The 21,150-nt window shown below is 36.4% G+C and overlaps 1 protein-coding gene across 1 annotated transcript in view; it reads right to left on the bottom strand.

Moving 5' to 3' along the window:
- SYT1 (synaptotagmin 1) overlaps positions 1-19,395 on the bottom strand; it is a gene marked incomplete at its 5' end in the record, with an annotated part of 233,385 nt that extends 213,990 nt beyond the window's left edge. The window contains one exon of the mRNA XM_081310896.1: positions 19,230-19,395. Coding sequence (XP_081167022.1) covers positions 19,230-19,395 — 166 coding nt within the window. The remainder of the gene's footprint in view (positions 1-19,229) is intronic.
- Between the last annotated feature and the right edge of the window lie 1,755 nt (positions 19,396-21,150).

The raw sequence follows: 21,150 nt of genomic DNA, 5'->3' as shown, positions 1-21,150 counted from the left end.
CACTACAAGGGTACACTCCATGGTAAGGGGCAGGGAGCTTGCGGTTGTAATTAAGATCCCAAGTTGGTTGCATTTAAATTAATGGAAAGGGACATTATTCTGGGAGGTCCTGAATTCAAGCCCTTAAGGCAGGACTGGGCACTTCCTCAGGTGAGAGAGATGTTCTCTTATGGCCCAGAAGAAGCAAATGCTGTAAACCACCTATGGAAGGGGGTAGCTTTAGGAACCAAGGATTTCAGTCCCACAGCTATTAGGACTTGAATTTTTGCCATAAATGAGAAAGACTTTGGAAAAGGACCCAGAGTTCCTCTTCCGTACTCCGGTTGACACCCAGTACCTTGTGAGACCCTCTGCACTGGACCCAGTGAAACTGTGCCTGGATTCTTGATCCATAACAACTGTGAGATTAAGAAATGTGTGTTATTTTAAGCCATTAAGTTTGTGGTAAACTTTCACGCAGCGATAGAAAACTAACACATTTCTCTATAAACCATTTTTTTTTGCATTTATGTATAATAGTAAACCACAATCTCTTTAGTTCAATTCAATAAATAATTATTTAGTGTCCATTCTATAAGAGCAACATACACAAGAACATTCATCTTTGCCTCCAAATAATTTAGAATAATTTGAAGAATAAGACAAACAGAATACAAGAATGCAACTGGCAAGTGCCAAGAGCATGAGGCCCAAGGAGAAAACAAGATAGAAAGATCTGGTCAAAGGAAGCAGGAAAAGTAGTACAAGTGTGTTGGTGTATGGTCACAGCAACTCTTGGGTAGTCCAAGCGAATTAGGCAGGTGAATGAATCAGAAAGGACTTCTCACACTCAAGGTATCAGTAGACTATCACCAACTTTTCTGTCCTATGTTCACAAGCAATTTCTGTTCCAAAATATAGGAGGGCTTAGTACCGGGAATGCAGATATGTGGTGGCATTTGGAAAGCAGTCAAAAGACATCAGCTCTGACTATGGTAATGTGATCCATTTTCTTTTATCTGATTGTATTTACTTATTTAACACCCAGTTTCCCCTCATCTGTTAAATGTGTGGGCTGTCATGCTGTTAGGGCTCTTATGGGTGAAAAGGGCCCATGCTCCAAGCTTTTAGTCCCCCCCCCCCCACTTCTTAATTCCTTACTCAAACCCTGCTAGCCAACTTCTGATTCCAGCTTTCCCATGATCTATTTGCAGCATTTGTTATGCCTGGATGCTGATAAATTTAATTATTTTTTTCTTCTCATTATCAAAAAGTTAAAAAAAAAGAGAGAAATTAAATTGGTTCACACTCTATTCTTGAAAGTCCACAGATGCTCGTGGTTTGCAGAATAGAGCTGACCTGCTTAGCAAAGTGCTAAATGTTTTTTAAAAAATGGGGGTCCCATTCTTTCTCCTCCACCCACACCACTCAACGCATCTTACAGTCTAATCACACCAGCCTCACCAGTAACCACAAAATTCTGTCATGGTACTCGCTCTGTTCAGAATGCAATGCCTTTCTATCAGTTCTCTGGTTATGCAAATCCTTCTTTGTTGCAAGGCAAAATTCAAAGGCTTCCTCTCCTCTCTCTCATCTCCTTTTCTCTAAAGGTTTTCTTTTCTTTCTTTCTGTCTTTCTGTGTGTGTGTGTGTGTATGCATATGTGCACGCACATTCAGGATTAAACTCAGAACCTTGAGCATTATCTCTTTTTCTTATTCCCAAACCATTTCTCCTTCATTGGTGCTAGCTTTACTTGTGTACCTCTCTTTAATACTTATTTTATTTGCCCTACTATTAAAATTTATTTTACTTAACATCTTTGAGACTTTTTTCTCCCTTATAAAATGGAGATCATAAATGTATACTTCACAGGGTTGTTATGAGTAATACTTGGTCAAATTATAACTAAATATATACATGAGGGACTGGACCAAGCACTCAGAAAATGTAGGTGACGCTGCTTCTCCGCCCCACTAGACTAAATCCACTGCAAAGGCAGATTGCATGCTTCATTCCTTTTCTGTTTATCCCAAACTATCAAGAAGTACATTTAAAAAATTTCCTTTGAATTGAATTGACTATTGTTTCTCAGAAATTCTCCCTGTAATAGCCTCCATGACACTTCATCGTTCTTTACTCACGACTTTCTCACAGCTCATTGATCTCTTCATCAACCTCTCTGCGTATCTGTGAGTTTTGTATTTTAAGAATTTATTATTGGCTTGCTCTCTCTGCGGCTCCCGGACACAGCCCCTCTAATGACAAGTATCCACATTTACAACTTGAACTTGTATGTGATCCACCCCCAGATCTGTTTTCTAGGGCTGGGCTCTCTCCCTGTATCGCCCACTTTTTCCAGGGCACAATGTGGCCTGGTTATTCAGCTTCTCTGGAATTACTTTTCATTTTCTCTCTCCTTCACACCCTCAGACCCGGTTTCAGTGCCTGTCAACAGCACGTTCACATAGTCTGTCACATCTGTACTTTCTTTTCCCTGGCTTTCATTATCTCATGCTAGTGTTCCTTCCGTTGCCTTGCTCCCGTCTGCCCCTCTCTCCGGGTTCTTCCCTTGCAAGCTCTCCACCCCACACACTGCTGCCAGATTGATGTTCCCCAAACAAGACTATAATTATGTTACTTCCATGCTTAACTATCTTGAATGGTTTCTGGCTTCTCTTTAACCGGATATTGATGGTCCTCTCTAACCTAATTCCAAATTACTCTTTGATGGCCTTCTACACATCTCTTAAGTTTCTCATGTTGTTATATTATTGTTTCCCTGCACGTCCTGCTTCTCCTATTAGATTACAAGAATGATAACAGTCTATTTTGTATCTCACTACCAAGATATCCATCCATCCCAAACACTTTTATTCACTGCTAACTCTTCATAGGACATACAGAGTATTGTGTGGAGTATGAAATAATAGGACAGACTCTGAAATTATCTTCTCAGAACTTGAAGTCTAATAAGGAAGCTATGAGCACAATAAAACTATTTGGTAGAGACAATAAGTATATTGAGTAATACTGATATTCAGAAGTAGCTTCTGTAGAAGAGCTAGGATTTGAAGTGAGCCTTTCTCTTCTAGGAGAGGGAGATCTGAATATGCAGAGACTGGGTGATGGCATTATGTGAGCACATCCTAGACTAAGGCAAACAGACAGGAAATGGAAGCACCTATCTATGGAATAGTGCCTAGTTCAGTTCACCTACAGTATTAGGTACAAACAAGACAAAAAGAGGTTGGAAAGGTAGATTGGGGTTAGACTATAGTGAGGCTTGCATGCCAAATAAAGGAGTTTAAAATTTAGTGAAGGGGAGCTATTAAATGTTTCTGAATGAAGGACAGATGTCCTGAGCAAGACCTGAAGAAGATTTATGTAAAATGGACTGGCTATGAGTAGAAAATAGTTGTGGGAAGACCTCTTAGGAGACTTTAACCATTGTAATATACATGAGAGCCCAAACCAGAGCAATAATAGTGGAAAAGGAGAAAGAGAGAGAACAGGAAATATGAATTATTAACTGGTGGTACAATGGAGACACAAAGCATCAAGAATCAGTGATACAAAGGTTTTGAAATTCAAGGTAAAAGGTACACAAATATGTGTGTTCTTCTGGAGAAAAATGTTATTCATTTTGGATATACTGACTTCTAATTGCTAAGGGGATATACAGATGAATGGATCTAAAAGAGAACTCTATTTCCTGAAGACCTTAAAAGAGCACACTACAGGGATACTGCCACATCGATGTTCATAGCAGCACAATTCACAATTGCTAGACTGTGGAATCAACCCAGATGCCCTTCAATAGATGAATGGATAAAAAAAATGTGGCATTTATATACCATGGAGTATTACACAGCACTAAAAAATGACAAAATCACGGAATTTGCAGGGAAATGGATGGCACTAGAGCAGATTATGCTTAGTGAAGCTAGCCAATCCCTAAAAAACAAATACCAAATGTCTTCTTTGATATAATGAGAGCAACTAAGAGCAGAACAGTGAGGCTGAGCAGGAAGAAAAGATTAGCATTAAACAGAGACATGAGGCGGGAGGGAAAGGGAGAAAAAAAAAAGGGGAAATCACATGGAAATGGAGGGAGACCCTCATTGTTATACAAAATTATATATAAGAGTTTACGAGGGGAATGGGATAACAAACATGGAGGGAAATGAATTTCAATAGATGGGGTAGAGAGAGAAGATGGGAGGGAAGGGGAGGGGGGATATTAGAGGATAGTAAAGGTAGCAGAATACAACAGTCACTAATATGGCAGTATGTAAAAATGTGATGTGTAGCCGATGTGATTCTGCAATCTGTATTTGGGGTAAAAATGGGAGTTCATAACCCAATTGATTCTAATCTATGAAATATGATTTGTCATGAGCTTTGTAATGTTGTGAACATCCAATAAAAAAAAATAAAAAAGAACTCTAAAAAAATCATTTCATTATTTTATCTTGCATTTTTTCTACTGATAAAGAATATTGAGCAATTTTTCATGATCCTATCATCCATTCATTGTCTACTCAAATCTTTTGTTCATTTTTGTATTGGGTAGAAAAAGTTTTTTTAAAAAAATATATGAGCACTAATATCTAGGGTATATTAAGAATTCAAAAAACTAAGCATTGAAAAAAAAAACAACAAATAACCCAATCAACAAATGGGCCAAGGACCTGAACAGACACTTCTCAGAAGATGATATACAATCAATCAACAAATATATGAAAAAATGCTCATCATCTCTAGCAATCAGAGAAATGCAACAAAGCTATTCTAAGATATCATCTCACTCCAGTCACAATGGCAGCTATTATGTTGACAAACAACAATAAGTGTTGGCGAGGATGTGGGGAAAAAGGTACGCTCATCCATTGCTGGTGGGACTGCAAATTGGTGCAGCCAATATGGAAAGCAGTATGGAGATTTCTTGGAAATCTGGGAATGGAACCACCATTTGACCCAGCTATCCCTCTCCTCAGACTATACCCAAAGGATTTAAAAACAGCATACTATAGGGACATAGCCACAACAATGTTTATAGCAGCACAATTCATAATAGTTAAACTGTGGAGCCAACCTAGATGCCCTTCAATGGATGAATGGATAAATAAAGTGGCATGTATATGCAATGGAATTTTACTCAGCAATAAAAGAGAATAAAATCATGCCATTTGCAGGTAAATGGATGGCGTTGGAGAAGATAATGCTAAATGAAGTTAGCCAATCCAAAAAAAGAAATGCTGAATGTTTTCTCTGATATAAGGAGGCTGACTCATAGTGGGGTAGGGAGGGGGAGCATGGGAGGAATAGATGAACTCTAAATAGGGCAGAGGGGTGGGAGGGGAAGGGAGGAGGCAGGGAATTAGCAAGGATGGTGGAATGTGATGGACATTATTATCCAAAGTACATGTATGAAGACACAAATTGGTGTGAATATACATTTTATACAACCAGAGATATGAAAATTGTGGTATATATGTGTAATAAAAACTGTAATGCAAAAAACCCCCCAAAGACATGAATTGGCATGAACATACTTTATATACAAAGATATGAAAAATTGTGCTCTGTATGTATAATAAGAATTGTAATGCATTTCACTGTCATGTATTTAAAAAAATAAAATCAATTAAATAAAAAAAGAGAATCTTGAAAAAAAATATATTCTGGAAACAACTTTGGCAGATATATGCACTTTGGATATTCCCTCACAGTCCATGACTTTTCTTTGTGTTGACTTTTCTTTTTCTTTCATATTTATGATATACTTAGGGAAACAGAAGTCTTTACCTTTGAAAAAGTCTGACTTATGAAGTTTTCCTTTTATGGCTAACACTTTTGGTTTATTTTTTAAGACAATCTTTGCTCAAATCCAGGTCATGAAATTATCTTCTATACTTTCTTCTAGAAGTTTTACAGTCTTAATGTTTACATTTCATTTTACAATCCATTTTAGTTACCATGTAATTGTACATTTTCATCACAAGAACCTACTCTATACAACCAGTGAAATAACTAAAATGAAAAAGACTGACAATTGCAAGTGCTGACAAGGATGTAGAGGGCTGGGAGACTCAGACATTGCTGATGGGGTTATAAATAATACATTCCGCTTAGAAAACAAAGTGTAAGCTTTTATAAAGTAAAATAAGTAGTATACTATCAAGCAATTCCATACTTAGGTATTTCCTAAGAGAAACGAAAACACAAGACATATGCCCCACTCAAAGATTTGCACAATTCTATGTATAGCACATTTAATTTTCAGAGACCCAAACTGAAAACACTCAAAATGTCTGTCAACAAATAAATGGTTAAGAAAACAGTGAAAATCCATACAATGGAATATTACTCCAGTATAAGAAGAAAAGAACTACTTAGCTATGCAAGGACATGGGTGAATCAGATACAAAAGACAACATGATTTCATTTTAGTGAGACACTGAAAAATTATAACTAGTTGATAGTGACAGAAAACAAGCAGATCAACCACAGTCTAAAGCTAGAGATGGTGGAACAGAATTTGCTGGAAGGGATCTAGGGGCAATTTTGTGGTATGACAATTTCAATGCATACAAAGTTCAGATGCACAGAACTTTGTATGTGCAATGGGTGTGACTTATTGTATGTAAACTGTACTTTAGTAAAGTTAAGAGAAGTGGGGAATTTAACAGAGACATCTAAGCTATAAGATGGAATTGAAAGTTCTGAAATGATGAAGAAATCACAGAGGTAGAAGAATGCTAGAGGATGATCTTTGGAGAGTATTACCTGGAGGCATTTTGAGGCAGCAGCATACTATAGGAAGAAAGAGAGAGTATTTTCAGAAAAAAAAAGAGAATTAGAGAATAATACATCAGAAGGGTAAGGTACCTGGCATCGTGTGCCTGTACATGTGTGTCCAACTCTCCTGGTCTGAGTGAATGGCCAGATCAAGTCATCCCGATAGATACAAAGCTGCACCAATCTCCAAAAGGAGACAGAAGCAGCAGAACAGTGAGGAACTACCTATATGTTTTCCTATAACTGAAGTCCCAGTGAAATCTCAAGTGCTCAAATTTGAGAAAGATTATTAAACTCAAACCCTTACGTAAGTACCTGGCTTTCAATCAGTACCACTGGCATTATAGCTTAAGACTACTTAATGCAAAATAGCAAAACAGATTTGCTACTGATGAGGACCTGGAAGGCAGCCAGTTAAATCGCATTAGAGCCACATTAGCAGATCTGGAAAGTAAGGTGGATGGATGACAGCAGCCGTGGAAAGGTTAGGTGACGTGGAATAGTTCCAATCAGTGTGGGCCGAAGATGGCAGGCAAGGCCACATTGAAGCACCACTTCAAATGGCATCTACTCTTGTGGAGTTATCATCAACAACAGTAGCTGAAAGACTCAAAGGCTGGGCTTTGTGTGCCTCATAGTGTGAGACAGGGACACTCACAAAGTTCCTATAGACAGGTACTCACCAAGGCAAACCTCACAAAGGTGCCCATTGCAAGAAAAGCCACTGTAACAATATTTCCAGCTGTCTTCCAAATTCTCTTAGTGAAAGCAAAGGAAATTAGGCTGTTACATAGCAGTTGTCATATAAAAGGGGCTTATCTTGTTTCCTGGGCATTCTGATACATTATTTTTAAAATGAAAAGTTGAAACTAGAACTGTATCCTAGACTTCCACTTGAATATAAATGCTTGGGAGGAGAACCATTTACCCAGAGGACCAATTTGATGACTGCTTGTATCTTGTCTCTGAATCCAACAGGGATGTCACTCGGCCCAAGAGAATAAAACAAACAAGGAACATTTTTAATCAGTGCAGGCAAAGAGGATAGAAAACAGGACAGAAAATGACAATGTTAAAGGAAAATAAAAAGGTTCAGGAAAGGAAGATAAAAATAAAAGGAGAGAGAGAAAAAAAGGAAATGCTGAGCTGTAGAGTGTGGTGCGATCAAGGACAAAGAAAAAATAGGGTGGAAAGGTGTTTATCTTGGGTCCAGAATTTGATTATCATGTCCTCTTTCACCCTGCTGGAAGTCCTTTTCTCAATAACTCAACAGGATTATCAGACTCCTTTGAGGTAAAGGAGAATGATTCTGCCTACTATTGAGTCAGATTTTTTGCTGAAACTGGACACACAGAGATGACAAGACAAGTCCCTAACCCCAAGTAGATTGCATAGGTTAAGAGACACAAACGCAAACAGGTAAGTACAATATAAAGTAAAAATTGCAAGTATATGCAAACAACAACAACAACAACAACAACAAAAAACTTGGTGCAATGGGATAATTGCTGGTGCATATTACTAGTAGATGAGGAGGTTGGAAGAGGGGACAGGGAGATCTTGAACAGGAGTAGAGTTCAGAAGGGTATGGAGGAATAGCCAGGAAGACAAGCAGTGGCAAACCGGGACTTTCAGGCACAAAAGACAGTCTATAGGAAGGTCTGGAATCATGAAGCTCCATGGATATGAATTGATATGAAATGAGGTTTCTGTCCTGCTGGAGTCACCTGCAAGGGCAGATAGCTGGAGAAAAGGCTGAAACAGGCAAGAGCTGTCTTCGAATACATCCTATAAAGCTGTCAATGACTTGCTAAGGTGTTTTAATTTAGAAGTCCTTCCAGCTGAAAAAATGGAGTCGGTAATGCCACTGAGGCCCCGGACATGTAGAGCTGGTGTTCTCTGACTTGGTTCTGTAGCCTGGCATTCATAGTGTGGCACACATCAGCATGCTGTGTCAACAGGCAGTAGAGGCTTAGGCACTAGGAATATGGCCAACACTATATTCTAGAAATTGGTTTCAGCCCTTTATGTATATTGATACTTCACTACTCACACCTTCCCAGCAGAAAATAGAATTCTTATTATTCTTATTTTACATGGAGACTAAATGATTTGCTCAAGGTCATACACTAATAATAGCAAACCCAGGATTTTGAACCCAGACAGACCTTGCTATAGACCACCTTGCTACATAGCTCTCACGGGAGCCAACAGTGCCCACCTGACCTGGGCTACTCAGCCATGGGGGGACAGCGTCTCTGAGTGATTAGCACAGCATTATAGACCAAGTGCTAATGAACTTGGACAACTGAAGCACACCAAAGAATTTAGAGAATATGGTTATGATGGCAGTGTTTTTAATCCACTTCCATAGTTTATTTACTGTTGACCCAAATCCTTATGAAATGAAATGATTTTAATAAAATTTTATTTTCAAGGCATTGGCCAGTGTAGTTCTGTCAACTACAGTTTATTACCCGGAGGTCATGGTTCTTTTCTATAGTTCTTTGTTCAAATAATGGCATATCTATCAGCCATTAAATATATTTCTATTATTTGTAATCTATTATTGCCTCTCCCCCACTCCCTTTCCTTGTTTTCTTCCTTCAACTTGGATGTGTGAAAAACAGGTTGAAAATGAAGAGCGAAAGGGAGGGCTGAAAGTGTTTTTCAAATTTCTCCAGGGCAGCAATTTCAATGTAAGTGTTGCCTGGTGGGGAAATCTTTAAATGGGCCAATATTTTCTTAATCTTTACTTCAAAGTTATCCAAGTTCACTCAAAAGACAGGCAGAGAGGCATATGGACTCAGAAGATAGGAAAGTTTAAATCCTTTTATTATGGGATTCTCATGAATGAAAATCAAAACGAAGAAAAATAAAGGCGAGTGCTAAAAATAGAATGGTACATCACATAATTTTCCTCTGGTTTCTGCTCCTAAATTCTTTATTCAATTTAAGAGGAAACTGGCACAAAGCTGACAGGTCAGCAATGTAATATAAAAGATCTACATAGTCATTAGAGGGAGGAAAAATACAGCAGTTGCCCAGTTTTTCTCATTTGGCTGTTTTCTTGATAGATTTGCTTTTGTGGTCGGGTTTTATTGAGTGACAATTTTTTTTTTTCCTTTCAACATAACTGTTATGTGATAAGGAAAGACTTTTGGAGCTATTTTAAAATATACATGTATATTTTTTAAGCATTTCAGCAAGGTTTTTCCTGAGATATTTTAAATATATGTCCAAAATATTATTAACATCCTTTATTTTCCTTGGGCATGTTTACTTAATATCTTTGAAATGCTAATAGAATGTAGCTAAATAAGGTTTTGCAACTTAGCTGAGATCTTAATTCACTTGGTGGCTTTATGTGTTTCCCATCACTCCATAGTACCTATGCTTTGGAAGTTTATAAAATCCCTCAACACTAGTTCTTTTTAAAGGCATGAATTTCTTAGGGGAATTGTTTGCATAATAGGATTCCTAGAGGGAAACCACAAGGATACATATAAACAAACTTCCTGAAATGTACCATCAGTAGTATGTACTTCTGTTAGGATTTTACCTTGATGTCGATAGAGTTACTTTGCACACTTGTGTAAGATCAGTATTATACACAATGTTCCAGTTTATAACAAATTTTTCCTAATATTCTATCTACTGTCTCAGGAGGAAAATAATACATAATACCACATAACTACATATATAATTAATAACAGTATGTTGCTCCATATAATATAAAGGAGAAATAAAAATATAGTAACTTATAATAAGGTCATTTGTATTTCAACACAAAAATCCTCCAGGTACAACTTCATAGGCAGACAATGAAGTAATAAAATGCTTGCAACTTCATTTAGAGAAATGAGACAATCAAGTTTTTTTTTTTAATACATCAGAAGCAAATCAAAGATTAGCATTTAGGTGGTTATTGTAATAAAAGGTAGAGTATTCAGTACATATGAGAGATATGAAAAAATACTTAACATTTGTATGTAAAATAGTTCCAGGTTCAGATACATATAAAACATTTCCTTTTATATGTATGTCCTATGGGGATTTTGAAATTTGTGTAGAATCCAGAACAATTATTTACTGTATGAGGTTGTCCTCAAAGTTACAGATGAATCAGCTCCTGGGCACATGCCCTCTAAATGCCAGGAGCTGCCCCCATGTTTACTTTTTAGCGTTCTAAAATGGCCCAATAAATACCCACTATCTCCTGTAGGGGGCAGTGCCAACTTTGCTAAAAACCACTGCTTTAAGGGAAGTAGACCTGTCTGCCCCAGGATTAAATTTTTAATGGTTATTCCACATGCACACACAGAATATTCACATCCTTAAGTATATTTCCTATATTTTAATGAGATTTAAACTAAAATAAAGAGTTAAATAAGATGATGAAATAAGCTAGGTTGAAATAAAATACATGTTTATTGAATGGAAGCATGAATCACTATATTGAGGTGTGATGAATTACAACTCCTATCTCTAAGTGTCTCATTCCAAAAAGATTCCTTCAGCGTTGTGCTGATGAAGTCACTTAATATTGCCAAGCACTTGCTCTGAGAATAATGCTTTGTCAGAAATGTACCTTTTTCTTATAGACATTTCTATGTAGTAGAGGTTAACAATGAATAATTTCACACATTGTAAGAAGAGCTATTTCTGAAGTGTGATAAGTGAGTCACAGATTACAGGTGATGCTGAGTTGTAGACAAAGAGTTTATTTACACAATGAAATAAAAATCTATTACTGCTCAGTGAGTAATCAGTTATTAACATGACAATCTATCTGAATGAGGACAGTAATAGAACTATAAGAAACAAAGTAAATAACTTCTGCTTTTTAAGCCAGATAATGCCATGACAAACTCTGAACTGTATTAAACTTGTGTTCCATATATTTAGTCATTTAAAACAATTATCAAAAGATGAATAGCAAATGTCAACCTTTACCTCCAAATGGGCACAAGGAAGACCAGTGGCTTCCAATCCTGGTTGTAGGAAGTGATGGTTGTGGTGATGTGTAGCCTGCATAATATTCTCTTATGGCTTAATCATAAAACTGGAAAATTTTCCTGACCACACCCTGCACCTACAACCTGTCCTATATGCAATTTACTTGGAAAACTCACATACATTACTAAGCCTCTGTTTTTATCTATGAAGTGGGAATAATTATTTTATCTACTAGACTTTTTACATGGCTTAATGGAATCTTATTTCATAGAATGCACAATACACACATACATGCTAAATGCTCCATAAACACTGGTGATTTTTACAGTAATTATTGAAATTCATATGCTGTGTATCACTGTAGTATGTTCCTAAAGGTTCTTTTCGTCTGTTTCTTGAAATTAATTTATTGACATAAATTTCATGTTCATGACATTGAACAATGATGTCATACTCATTCTGTAGCCACATGAGGGAAAAATTAAGTTATGGGACTGCATTTTTTTTTTCTGTGTTGACAAATATTTGCTTGTACTATATTTAACCAACTACATCATTACCCGTTGTTTAGTTTAGTGGCTGCTGCTTTGAGAGTTAACACTGATCTACCTGCTACTTCTGAAGGCCAGTGCTTTCAAATTGTGTTCCTGGCAGCCTGATGCCCTTTCTGCTGACCCAAGTGCCTCGGGGGGATGAGTGAGGAAGACAGCTCAAGCTTACAGCAGTGGTTCTGCTTTATCTGTCTTATAAATTTTAGCATTTATAATGTATTTCCTTTGAAAAAAGGATCCTTGGCTGAAAAGTTTCATAATCTATTGCTTTCTAGATCCCAGTTTCTCCAAGTATGGTACAAGGACCACATTGCTTGGTATAATATTAATTTTTGTAATATGTTTACTCTAGAAATTGTTTCCAGCAAGAATTGATTTATTCTCAAATAAAATATCCTCTGGCCTTTGTTTGACTCCTGCACTGGATAAGAGCTTTGTTCCTGGATATAACCTCAACATGGTGCCCCGCAGATCCCAATTTTACTACTGCCTATGGTGTCAGAAACTTCAAAGTATGGGGGATACAAAGCTGTGTAAGAAATGGTCCCTTGGCCCTGAAAAATTTACCTGTAGTGAGAAAGACAAGCAGAAAACCCAGATCACTGAGACAGTGAGAGATTTAAATGAAGAACTTTGAAAGGTTATCTGGCCTTGAGAAATGAGGGAACTTCCCATCTTGGTGGTGACATGGGCACTGGCTTTTGAATGACAAAAAAAAAAAAAAAAAATGTGTCAGGAAAGAGCCATGAGAAGAAATGCTGGAGTAGGGAAGTGCTGACTGGGTTTGGGTTGTTTCCAGATTAACATTCACATGACTTGAATGCAGGGGGAGGTGGCTGAGAGAATAATAGTGAGAATTCTTATGTGAATGGCTAAGTGAATGGGATTAGCCAGGGAAAACATGTAGAATAAGAATGAATGAAGGTTAAAACTGAAACCTTAGAAAACAAGATTCTCTACCACTTGAGGATAGAAAGGGCACCAATAAAGGACCAGGCAGAGAAGAGAATAAGGGAGGAGGGGAGGGAGAAAGAGCAGGAAAGGAGAGTGGAGTCCTAGAGTTTTCAGAGGATGGTGGCTAATAGTGACAATGATGCAGAAATATCTAACCAAGTGAAGAATGATACCACACCTCAAAATCTTGTATCAGTAAATTCCCTGTGACATGAGGGAAAACAATTTTAGTAGAACGTGAAGGATGAAAATAAGAGCAGAGGACATTGTATCACTAATGGGAGATGAAGAAATAGATGTCAGGACCTGGATATATATTTTTATCAGTTTTGGTGGAGCTGTGAAAGAGGAGGATAGAATGGGAGTTTGATCAGTGAAGGGAGGTCAAGGGAAGAAAGTTTTAGAGCATGAGAGAAGGAAATTTTATTTCTTCAGCACCCGCTGTGTAGGTAATTTTCTGGGCACTTTCTGATCTGTGAACCATGAACCATGAGCACACATGTGGGCTAAAGGGAGTGAGGGAGCGAGATAGAGAAATTAAAGAAGGAAAGAAAAGGAAAATGGGAGATGATAGGGCGAGGAAACACCAAGAGGAAATTCACCTTTCCTAGCACGGGTGTCGCGGCAGCGGGCCTAAAGAAGGCAAGGCACACATACTGGAGGGCAAAGTTTCTGGAATTTTCTCAGTTGGGGTGACTGACCTGAAGACAGGGATTTTCTCAAATAGGAGTGGACTTATTAAAATGATAGCTTGACTTCAATAATCACTAACATCTAAAGAATGCTTACTCGGTTAGACATCTGCCAAGCACTTCACATACATTGATACTTTTATACAATGATCCTAAGATGGGGCAAGATTTTCACCCCCATTTTATACAGGAGGAAACGGATACACGGAAGGATGAATTAATATGCCCAAGGCCAGATAGCTAGTGAAGGGGAACTAGGATTTGAACTCATGCAGAATGCACTCAGAGCTTGTGCTTTTAATTCCTGTATCAATCTGTCTGTCCCAAAACTTTCTATATGAATTACACAATGATCCTAGTCCACTTGCTCTTATTCTGGACCAAGAGTCAGGATTTGGCTATTTGGCTTTCTGCTGTGCTTAAGGAAAGGTGCACTATACTTCAAGAAGCTCATGAATATCAAAACCTTAATCACAGCTATTTGGATGACATGAGTTCATGCTTTACAAACCAACCATGGCCCCAGTCATATTAAAATCAAAGTTGCAAAATAAAGAAACATTCTCCCAAACCTTGTCTGCTTCATTTAGATAACAGTGTGCAGAATGAATTCAAAGATAAAAATGCTTAGCATTACCATTTCCTTTCCTTTTAATTTTTTCTAAGCTCTGTGGTGTTATGGATGATATCATCAGGCAATTTGGTTTGAATATGTTCCACGCTGGACTGTGCAGATTACCTCACTAATAACATGCACACTCCGTGCCATTGTGACACCTCTCTTCTTACAAGTGGGAATTTCAAGTGACAGACTAAAGCTGTTTGCTATCAATTTTGCAAAAAACACATCTGCCAGATAGCCAGGATTTAGTTCAGAGACCAAAATCGATTAATATTCTAATTTGTTACCTGTCATTAGTGTCACACTATATTATGCCAAGCCAAAAGTGATAACCTTTATATAACATATGCTCCTAAAGGAATTTGATTTTAGGGATATGTTTTATTTTTGCTTAGTGTTGTTCCTTGTATACAAATCCCATTAGAAATTTCAATTACACAGGCAGTAAAAATTGTGATGGATTAAAATGAAAGTGTAAAATATGCACTGTTACAATCTTTTATTAAAACTGCATGACTGTATTTATGATATGGTTTTTCTAACACCTATTTTACTCTACAACCATACGATTTTAGGTATTTTGCTTGTTCTTTTCTATCATAGTAAGGAGAGTGGTAGCAACATAATATTTTTCTTAGGTGTTACTCAGGTCCTCTAGTATTCTAGTATGTTAGGTAGCTGGTCAAAAGCAAATCTCCACCAAGGGGGAGACTTATTATCTGGTCTGATTTCTAGTACCTAATAAAGGGACACAAGGATGGGGCAATGACTTGGCAAAAAATGAGATAAGATTAGCTAAGGTAACAAAAGAAAAGAGAATTTCATATACAATTTTTTTTCCAGCTGATGGTTTTCATACTGATAGACAGGAAGGAAAAAAAATAGTAGCTGGATCTAAGTTTAAAAAGGCTAAGAGATGCAGGAGCGGCCATAATAAAATGGAAACATTTTGCTTTTTCAATGTGACAACATAGCTTAGTGCTGAAATGATGTTTTCCTTAGTGCTTGAAATATAACATTTATATTTTAATAATAGGCTTTAATTTTTCAGAATCTTAAAGCCTCAAAGTCTAAGAAGGATGGTTTGGGATATGTTAAATCGACATTCACTCATTCATCCATTCATCAAATTCATATTGAGTGCCTTGTGTATACTTGGCACCAGCACCCAGCAACTGGACTATGTATGAAACAGACCCACCCTCTTGCCATCATAGGATTTACATTAGTTTTGGAGGGATCTGGAAAAATTTTAAATCAAATAATAAAACACATAGCATAGAGTGTGGTTCTAAGTAATGTAGTAAGAAATAGACCAAGGACTAGAGACAGGACATGCTCTCAAGGATGGGGATACAATTTTAAGTGTGTAGTTGGAGAAGTCCCAAGTAAGAAGCCGACACTGGGCAAGACCTAAAGGAGAGGAGTAAATAAGTTGTGCTGATAAATGGAGAATATTTCCATCGCATGGTTATCAGCCTTGCCATGTGCCTCACTGTTTACTCTTCCAGAGGAGGAGAGTGTGTTGAAGAAAGATAGGTTATGCATTTGATTTGGTATTATTAATTACTTTCTCTGCTTCCCTATAACACATTTCTCTCACAGCTGATAGTTTAATAAAATATTCTATAAGTGGGAGTTTGTACCAATAACACATGCATTTGGCTTCTATCTGGTTGTTGTGACCTCAAAATACCTGGAGTTTATATATCAGTCCATTAACTCAGCAGCAGAGCAAAGAAGGGAACTGAGATCTTGCTTTTCTCACCATAGGGCTCATTTAATGGACCATCTCCAGCCCTTCTCTATTATAGATCTTCCTGCAGAGGATGATAGTTATTGACAACTCTGTCAAGAGTGTGTCTCAGATGAACCTGAACTTGTTAAAAGTGGATGGAGAAATGAATGTCTCTAATGACTGAGGGATAAGAAGTTGATTCCTCTTATTTTTTTTATTTGGTCTTTCAGTATTCTTATAATATACTCCTATAAAATTTAAAAAATCTCTCATCTAAATTATTGCAACAACATGCTTTATCTTTTGTCCCTATGTAAGCCATTTTCAATACTTGAGCAGGAATGATCTTTTAAAAACCTAAGTTAGAACAGGGGATACTTCTGCTCAAAAATGCTCAAAAAACCCTGCATTTTATTTCACTTGGTAAAATCCAAGTTCCTTAAATACTTCACAAGGCCCCACATGATATGGCTTTTGCTATAGACGAATTCAACTTCTGCCACACTCTGCCTTGTTCATTCTACTTAAGACAACTCAGACTTCTTGATAATTCCAGACAAAAGTTTGTCTAAGTGCTTTTGTCTTATTTTCTAGATTTTTTGATAGCTTTCTCCTTTACTCCCTTTTGGTCTTTTTATGAAGGAAATTGGTCCTGATAATTGGGAAAAGGCAGTCTCTTCAATAAGTGGTATTGAGAAATCTGAATATCAATATACAGAAGAATGAAATTAGACCCTTATCTCACACCATACAAAAATCAACTAAAAATGGACTAAAGACATAAATATAAGATCCTAAACTATGAAATGACTAGGAGAAAACATAGGGGAAAAATTTCATTACATTGGTTTGGGTCATGACTTTCTGGTTTTGACCCTCAAAGCACAAGTAACATGACAAAAATGAAGCTGGGTGTGGTGGTACATCCTTGTAATCCAATCTACTCTGGAGAATAAGGTAGGAAGATCAGAAGCTCAAGGTCACCTCTGCAATTTAGGGAGGCTCTAAGCAACTTTAAAAAAAAAGGCACCCCCCCAAAAAAAAACCCACCACAAACCAAAAATGGATAGAGGATATTTTATCAAACTAAAAAGCTTCTTCACAGAAAAAAAATCAAAGAGTGAAGAAATAACATACAGAATGGTAAAAATATATGCCAACTATTTATCTGATAAGCGGTTAATATCTAAAATATACAAGGAACATAAACAAACTGAATAGCAATCAAACCACTCAGTTAAAAAAGGACAAAGACCTGAATAGATATATCTCAGAAGAAGACATACAAATGGAAAACAGGTATATGGAAAAAATGTTCAACATCACTATTATCAAGTAAATACAAAATAAAACCATAAGGAGGTATCACCTATTATCAAAAAGACACAAGATAAGAAATTCCAGTGAGGTTTTTAAAAGGAATTATATTAGTATGCTGAGGAGATGTCATGACTTCCATGTTTACTGCAACACTATTCCCCATAGCCAAGATATGGAATCAACCTTACTTTGTATCATTGGATGAGTGGCCAAAGAAAATGTGGTATGTTTACACAATAGAGTACTATTTAGCTATAAAAATAAGAATCCTCCCATTTGAAATAACAAGAATGAACTTGGAGGACATTATGTTAAGAGACATTAGTCAGACACAGAAAGAACAAATATCAAATGGTCTCACTTATATGTGAAATCTCAGAAGTTTCTCATAGAAGGGGGGTTATACATCTGAATGAGAAGCCTAATACAGAGGCTGTGGAGTAGGGGTAGGGAGAAATGGTGAAAGGTTGATTGATGGGTACTGAGCAATAGTTAGATAGAAGCAAGAAGTTCTGGCTGGCTGTTGCACAGTAGAGTGACTTTTTAATGATAATATACTTTGCATTTCAAAAAGCTAGAATAAAAAATTTTGAGTGTTTTCTATGAAGATATAATGTTTGAGGAGACAGATAAGTTAACCCAATTTAGACATTATACAATGTATAAATGTATCAAAACATTCCATACTACTCTATTCATATGTACAATTTTATGTATCAGTTAAAAATTTAACTGTGAAAAGAACTGGATCTCATGGTTACTTATGGCTGGGAATGTTGAAAGGTAGGTTGGGAAGATGTTCAAATGATACAAAATCTCAGTTAGATGGGGAGAGTGAGTTCAAGAGATATATCTTACAACATGGTGACTGTAGTTAGTAATATATTGTTGTCTTGAACAGTATTGAGTGAATGCAAAGTGTTCTCTGCACAAAGATGATAAGTATGTGAATTGATGCATTTGTCAGATTTGGTCAATTAGTCAGATTTGGCCAATCCACAATATATATATATATATATATATATATATATATATATATATATATACACTTCAAAACATGTTGTACAAGATGATTTTCTCTGTCAATACAAAATATAAAATTAAGAAAATTAAAAGCCACTGATTGGATTTAGTGGTAAAACTTATACAGATAAATTTAACGTTCAGATTTTTGCTTTTACCTGATGATGACAAAAATTTCAAAATTGGACAAAAGATTTTTAAAATGTTGAAAAAATGGGAAAAAACCCAAACTTGCAATACTGAGAAAGTAAATATTAGCTATAGTTTAGGAATACTTTTTATAATGAAATAATTTCATGAATGCAAATCCAAAATATATATAGCACAACCTATAGCACAACATTCATATTCTTGAGAGAAACAGACATAAAAGACATTAAACACAACATACCAATTTTAAAAATACACTGGATTGTCATTGATACAGTATACTTAAAGACAATAAAGATGGAATAGTAAGATTATTCCATTATATGATTGGAATACTACCTTAAACATTCAAATATTAAGAGTTCTGCTTTTTTAACCAATGAGTAAGGTAATTTTCAACCCTTTATTTTTACTCTGATAATAGTATGGGATACTCACGTGGAATTTTATGCAGCTCATTCATGAATTTCTCCTTCAGCTTAGAAAAGGCATCTTCTTTTCCCTCTCCAGGACTGGCGGGCTCGGTGGCATTACTGGGTAGAATAGTCGCAACTGTGGTGACTGGCGGGGCTGCCAGGGCCTCATGATGACTCTCGCTCACCATTTTAGTTTCAGAGAAACTGTGAGGGGAGGGAAGCAAAAAAAAGCAATTCAAAATGGCTCACCTGACCCCACATCAAAGGTATATCCGAGATGAAAACATCACAGGTCCCACCTGCTCACCGGCTAAATAGTCTGTCATTAGCATATTACTTTATGTTGGTGCATGAAATATTTATGGGACCACAGTGAGTGGAGCGTTCTTTCCCAGAGGGTAAGACCAGATACAGCTAGTGAATGGCATTCTCTCCCAACCATACTACGCAAACTGTCAAATCTCTTAGTAATTTATTTATACAGCCCATGTGTAGATTTAACTTCTAACCTGTATCTTAGTGAAATGTGTATGAAACAATTGTTGACAATATGCACACTCTACCCTCTAAACACACTGTATCTTCTCAAAGGAAAAAAGAGATATTTGTATTAGAAATGGTGATGAGTCATAGCATACTTTCAAAATGGTAGTGACTTCTTAAATGGTTATAAATAACACTATTATAACATTGAGAGTCTCAGATATCATGAACATGATGCAGAAATTAGTTCTTGATTTCACTTATGGATATCAATTTTTTTTTCCCAATCTTTTAAAACACTTTTTACATTTACTGTAGGCAATACTCTGATCAATAATTCACTTGTCTTGCTGGGTGATTTCTTTAGGTCACTGCAAATGTGGCATGATTGGCTACATTGACTATCAAGACACTGATGATGAAACATGACTTGTCTGTGTAATTATTTTAATTTATTTAGGTTGATCATGTCATTGAATTATTTTATTAAGTTAATTTATTCAATTATCTTAAGTGCTTGTTTAATCTTCAAACTACTAAAAAACAATCCTAAGATAGGCAACGAAAATATCTTAGTCTTGAATTCTGAAGACATCAGGTCTAGTCCTCTTCACTAGCTAAATTAATTCTGACAAGGACCCACGTCTTAATTTGTACCCCTTCTGAAATGTGAAACTGAACCTTGCCCTTTCCAGATTTTTTTTTTAAGTATAGCACATGTGAGGTGTTATATAAATGTAGGAAAAATATTCTAAAGGAGTAGAAATAAACTCATATTCTGCAAACCAAAAAATATTTTGGGCTTTAAAATTTAACTGTGTGATTTAAAATTTTGGGCCATGCTGATGAAAAAGGAGACATGACTTTGAGCAGAGATAGATAAATGTAAACAGGTCAGGGCAGGAATAACTTCACAGTCACAACAGGAAATTTGATGGGCAGGTAGAGACCTTTTGATTTGCCAGGAAATGCAGGTAACAGGCAAACACATAAAGGAGTTTTATAGAATGCAATCCTTTTATGAATTAATTATGGATACTTACATATTTACTGAAAGAATAACTGAAATAGAATAATCTTAGGTGGATGGCATTATTAAAATCTTAATCAAAATCCAGAGATTTTAGATCTCCTGGAAGGAGATCATGGCTAAGGTTAATGTATACAAAGATAATCAATTTTTAATCCATAATTGGTTAGTTCTCTTTTCTAAGCCTTTAGTTTTTTGGTGTTAGCTAGTAATATATTCCTAAAGGATAGAATCAGAAAGATACAAATCCAGATCTCTTCTTTCATTTTCTTCATTTGGAAAAATGAGTATAATCAGGCCAACTACTTAAGGATTTTGAGTATAAAATGAGATAATCTACGCAAAGATTAAGCTCAGCAGGTATCTGTCATATAAATTTGTTCCATTGATCCACCCATCCATGTCTCCATGAATTATCTTTAATAGCATT

The sequence above is a fragment of the Spermophilus citellus genome (assembly GCF_964194105.1).
Source record: "Spermophilus citellus genome assembly, chromosome: 10".
Taxonomy (NCBI): Eukaryota; Metazoa; Chordata; class Mammalia; order Rodentia; family Sciuridae; genus Spermophilus; species Spermophilus citellus.
This window is presented reverse-complemented; position numbering and strand designations above follow the sequence as displayed.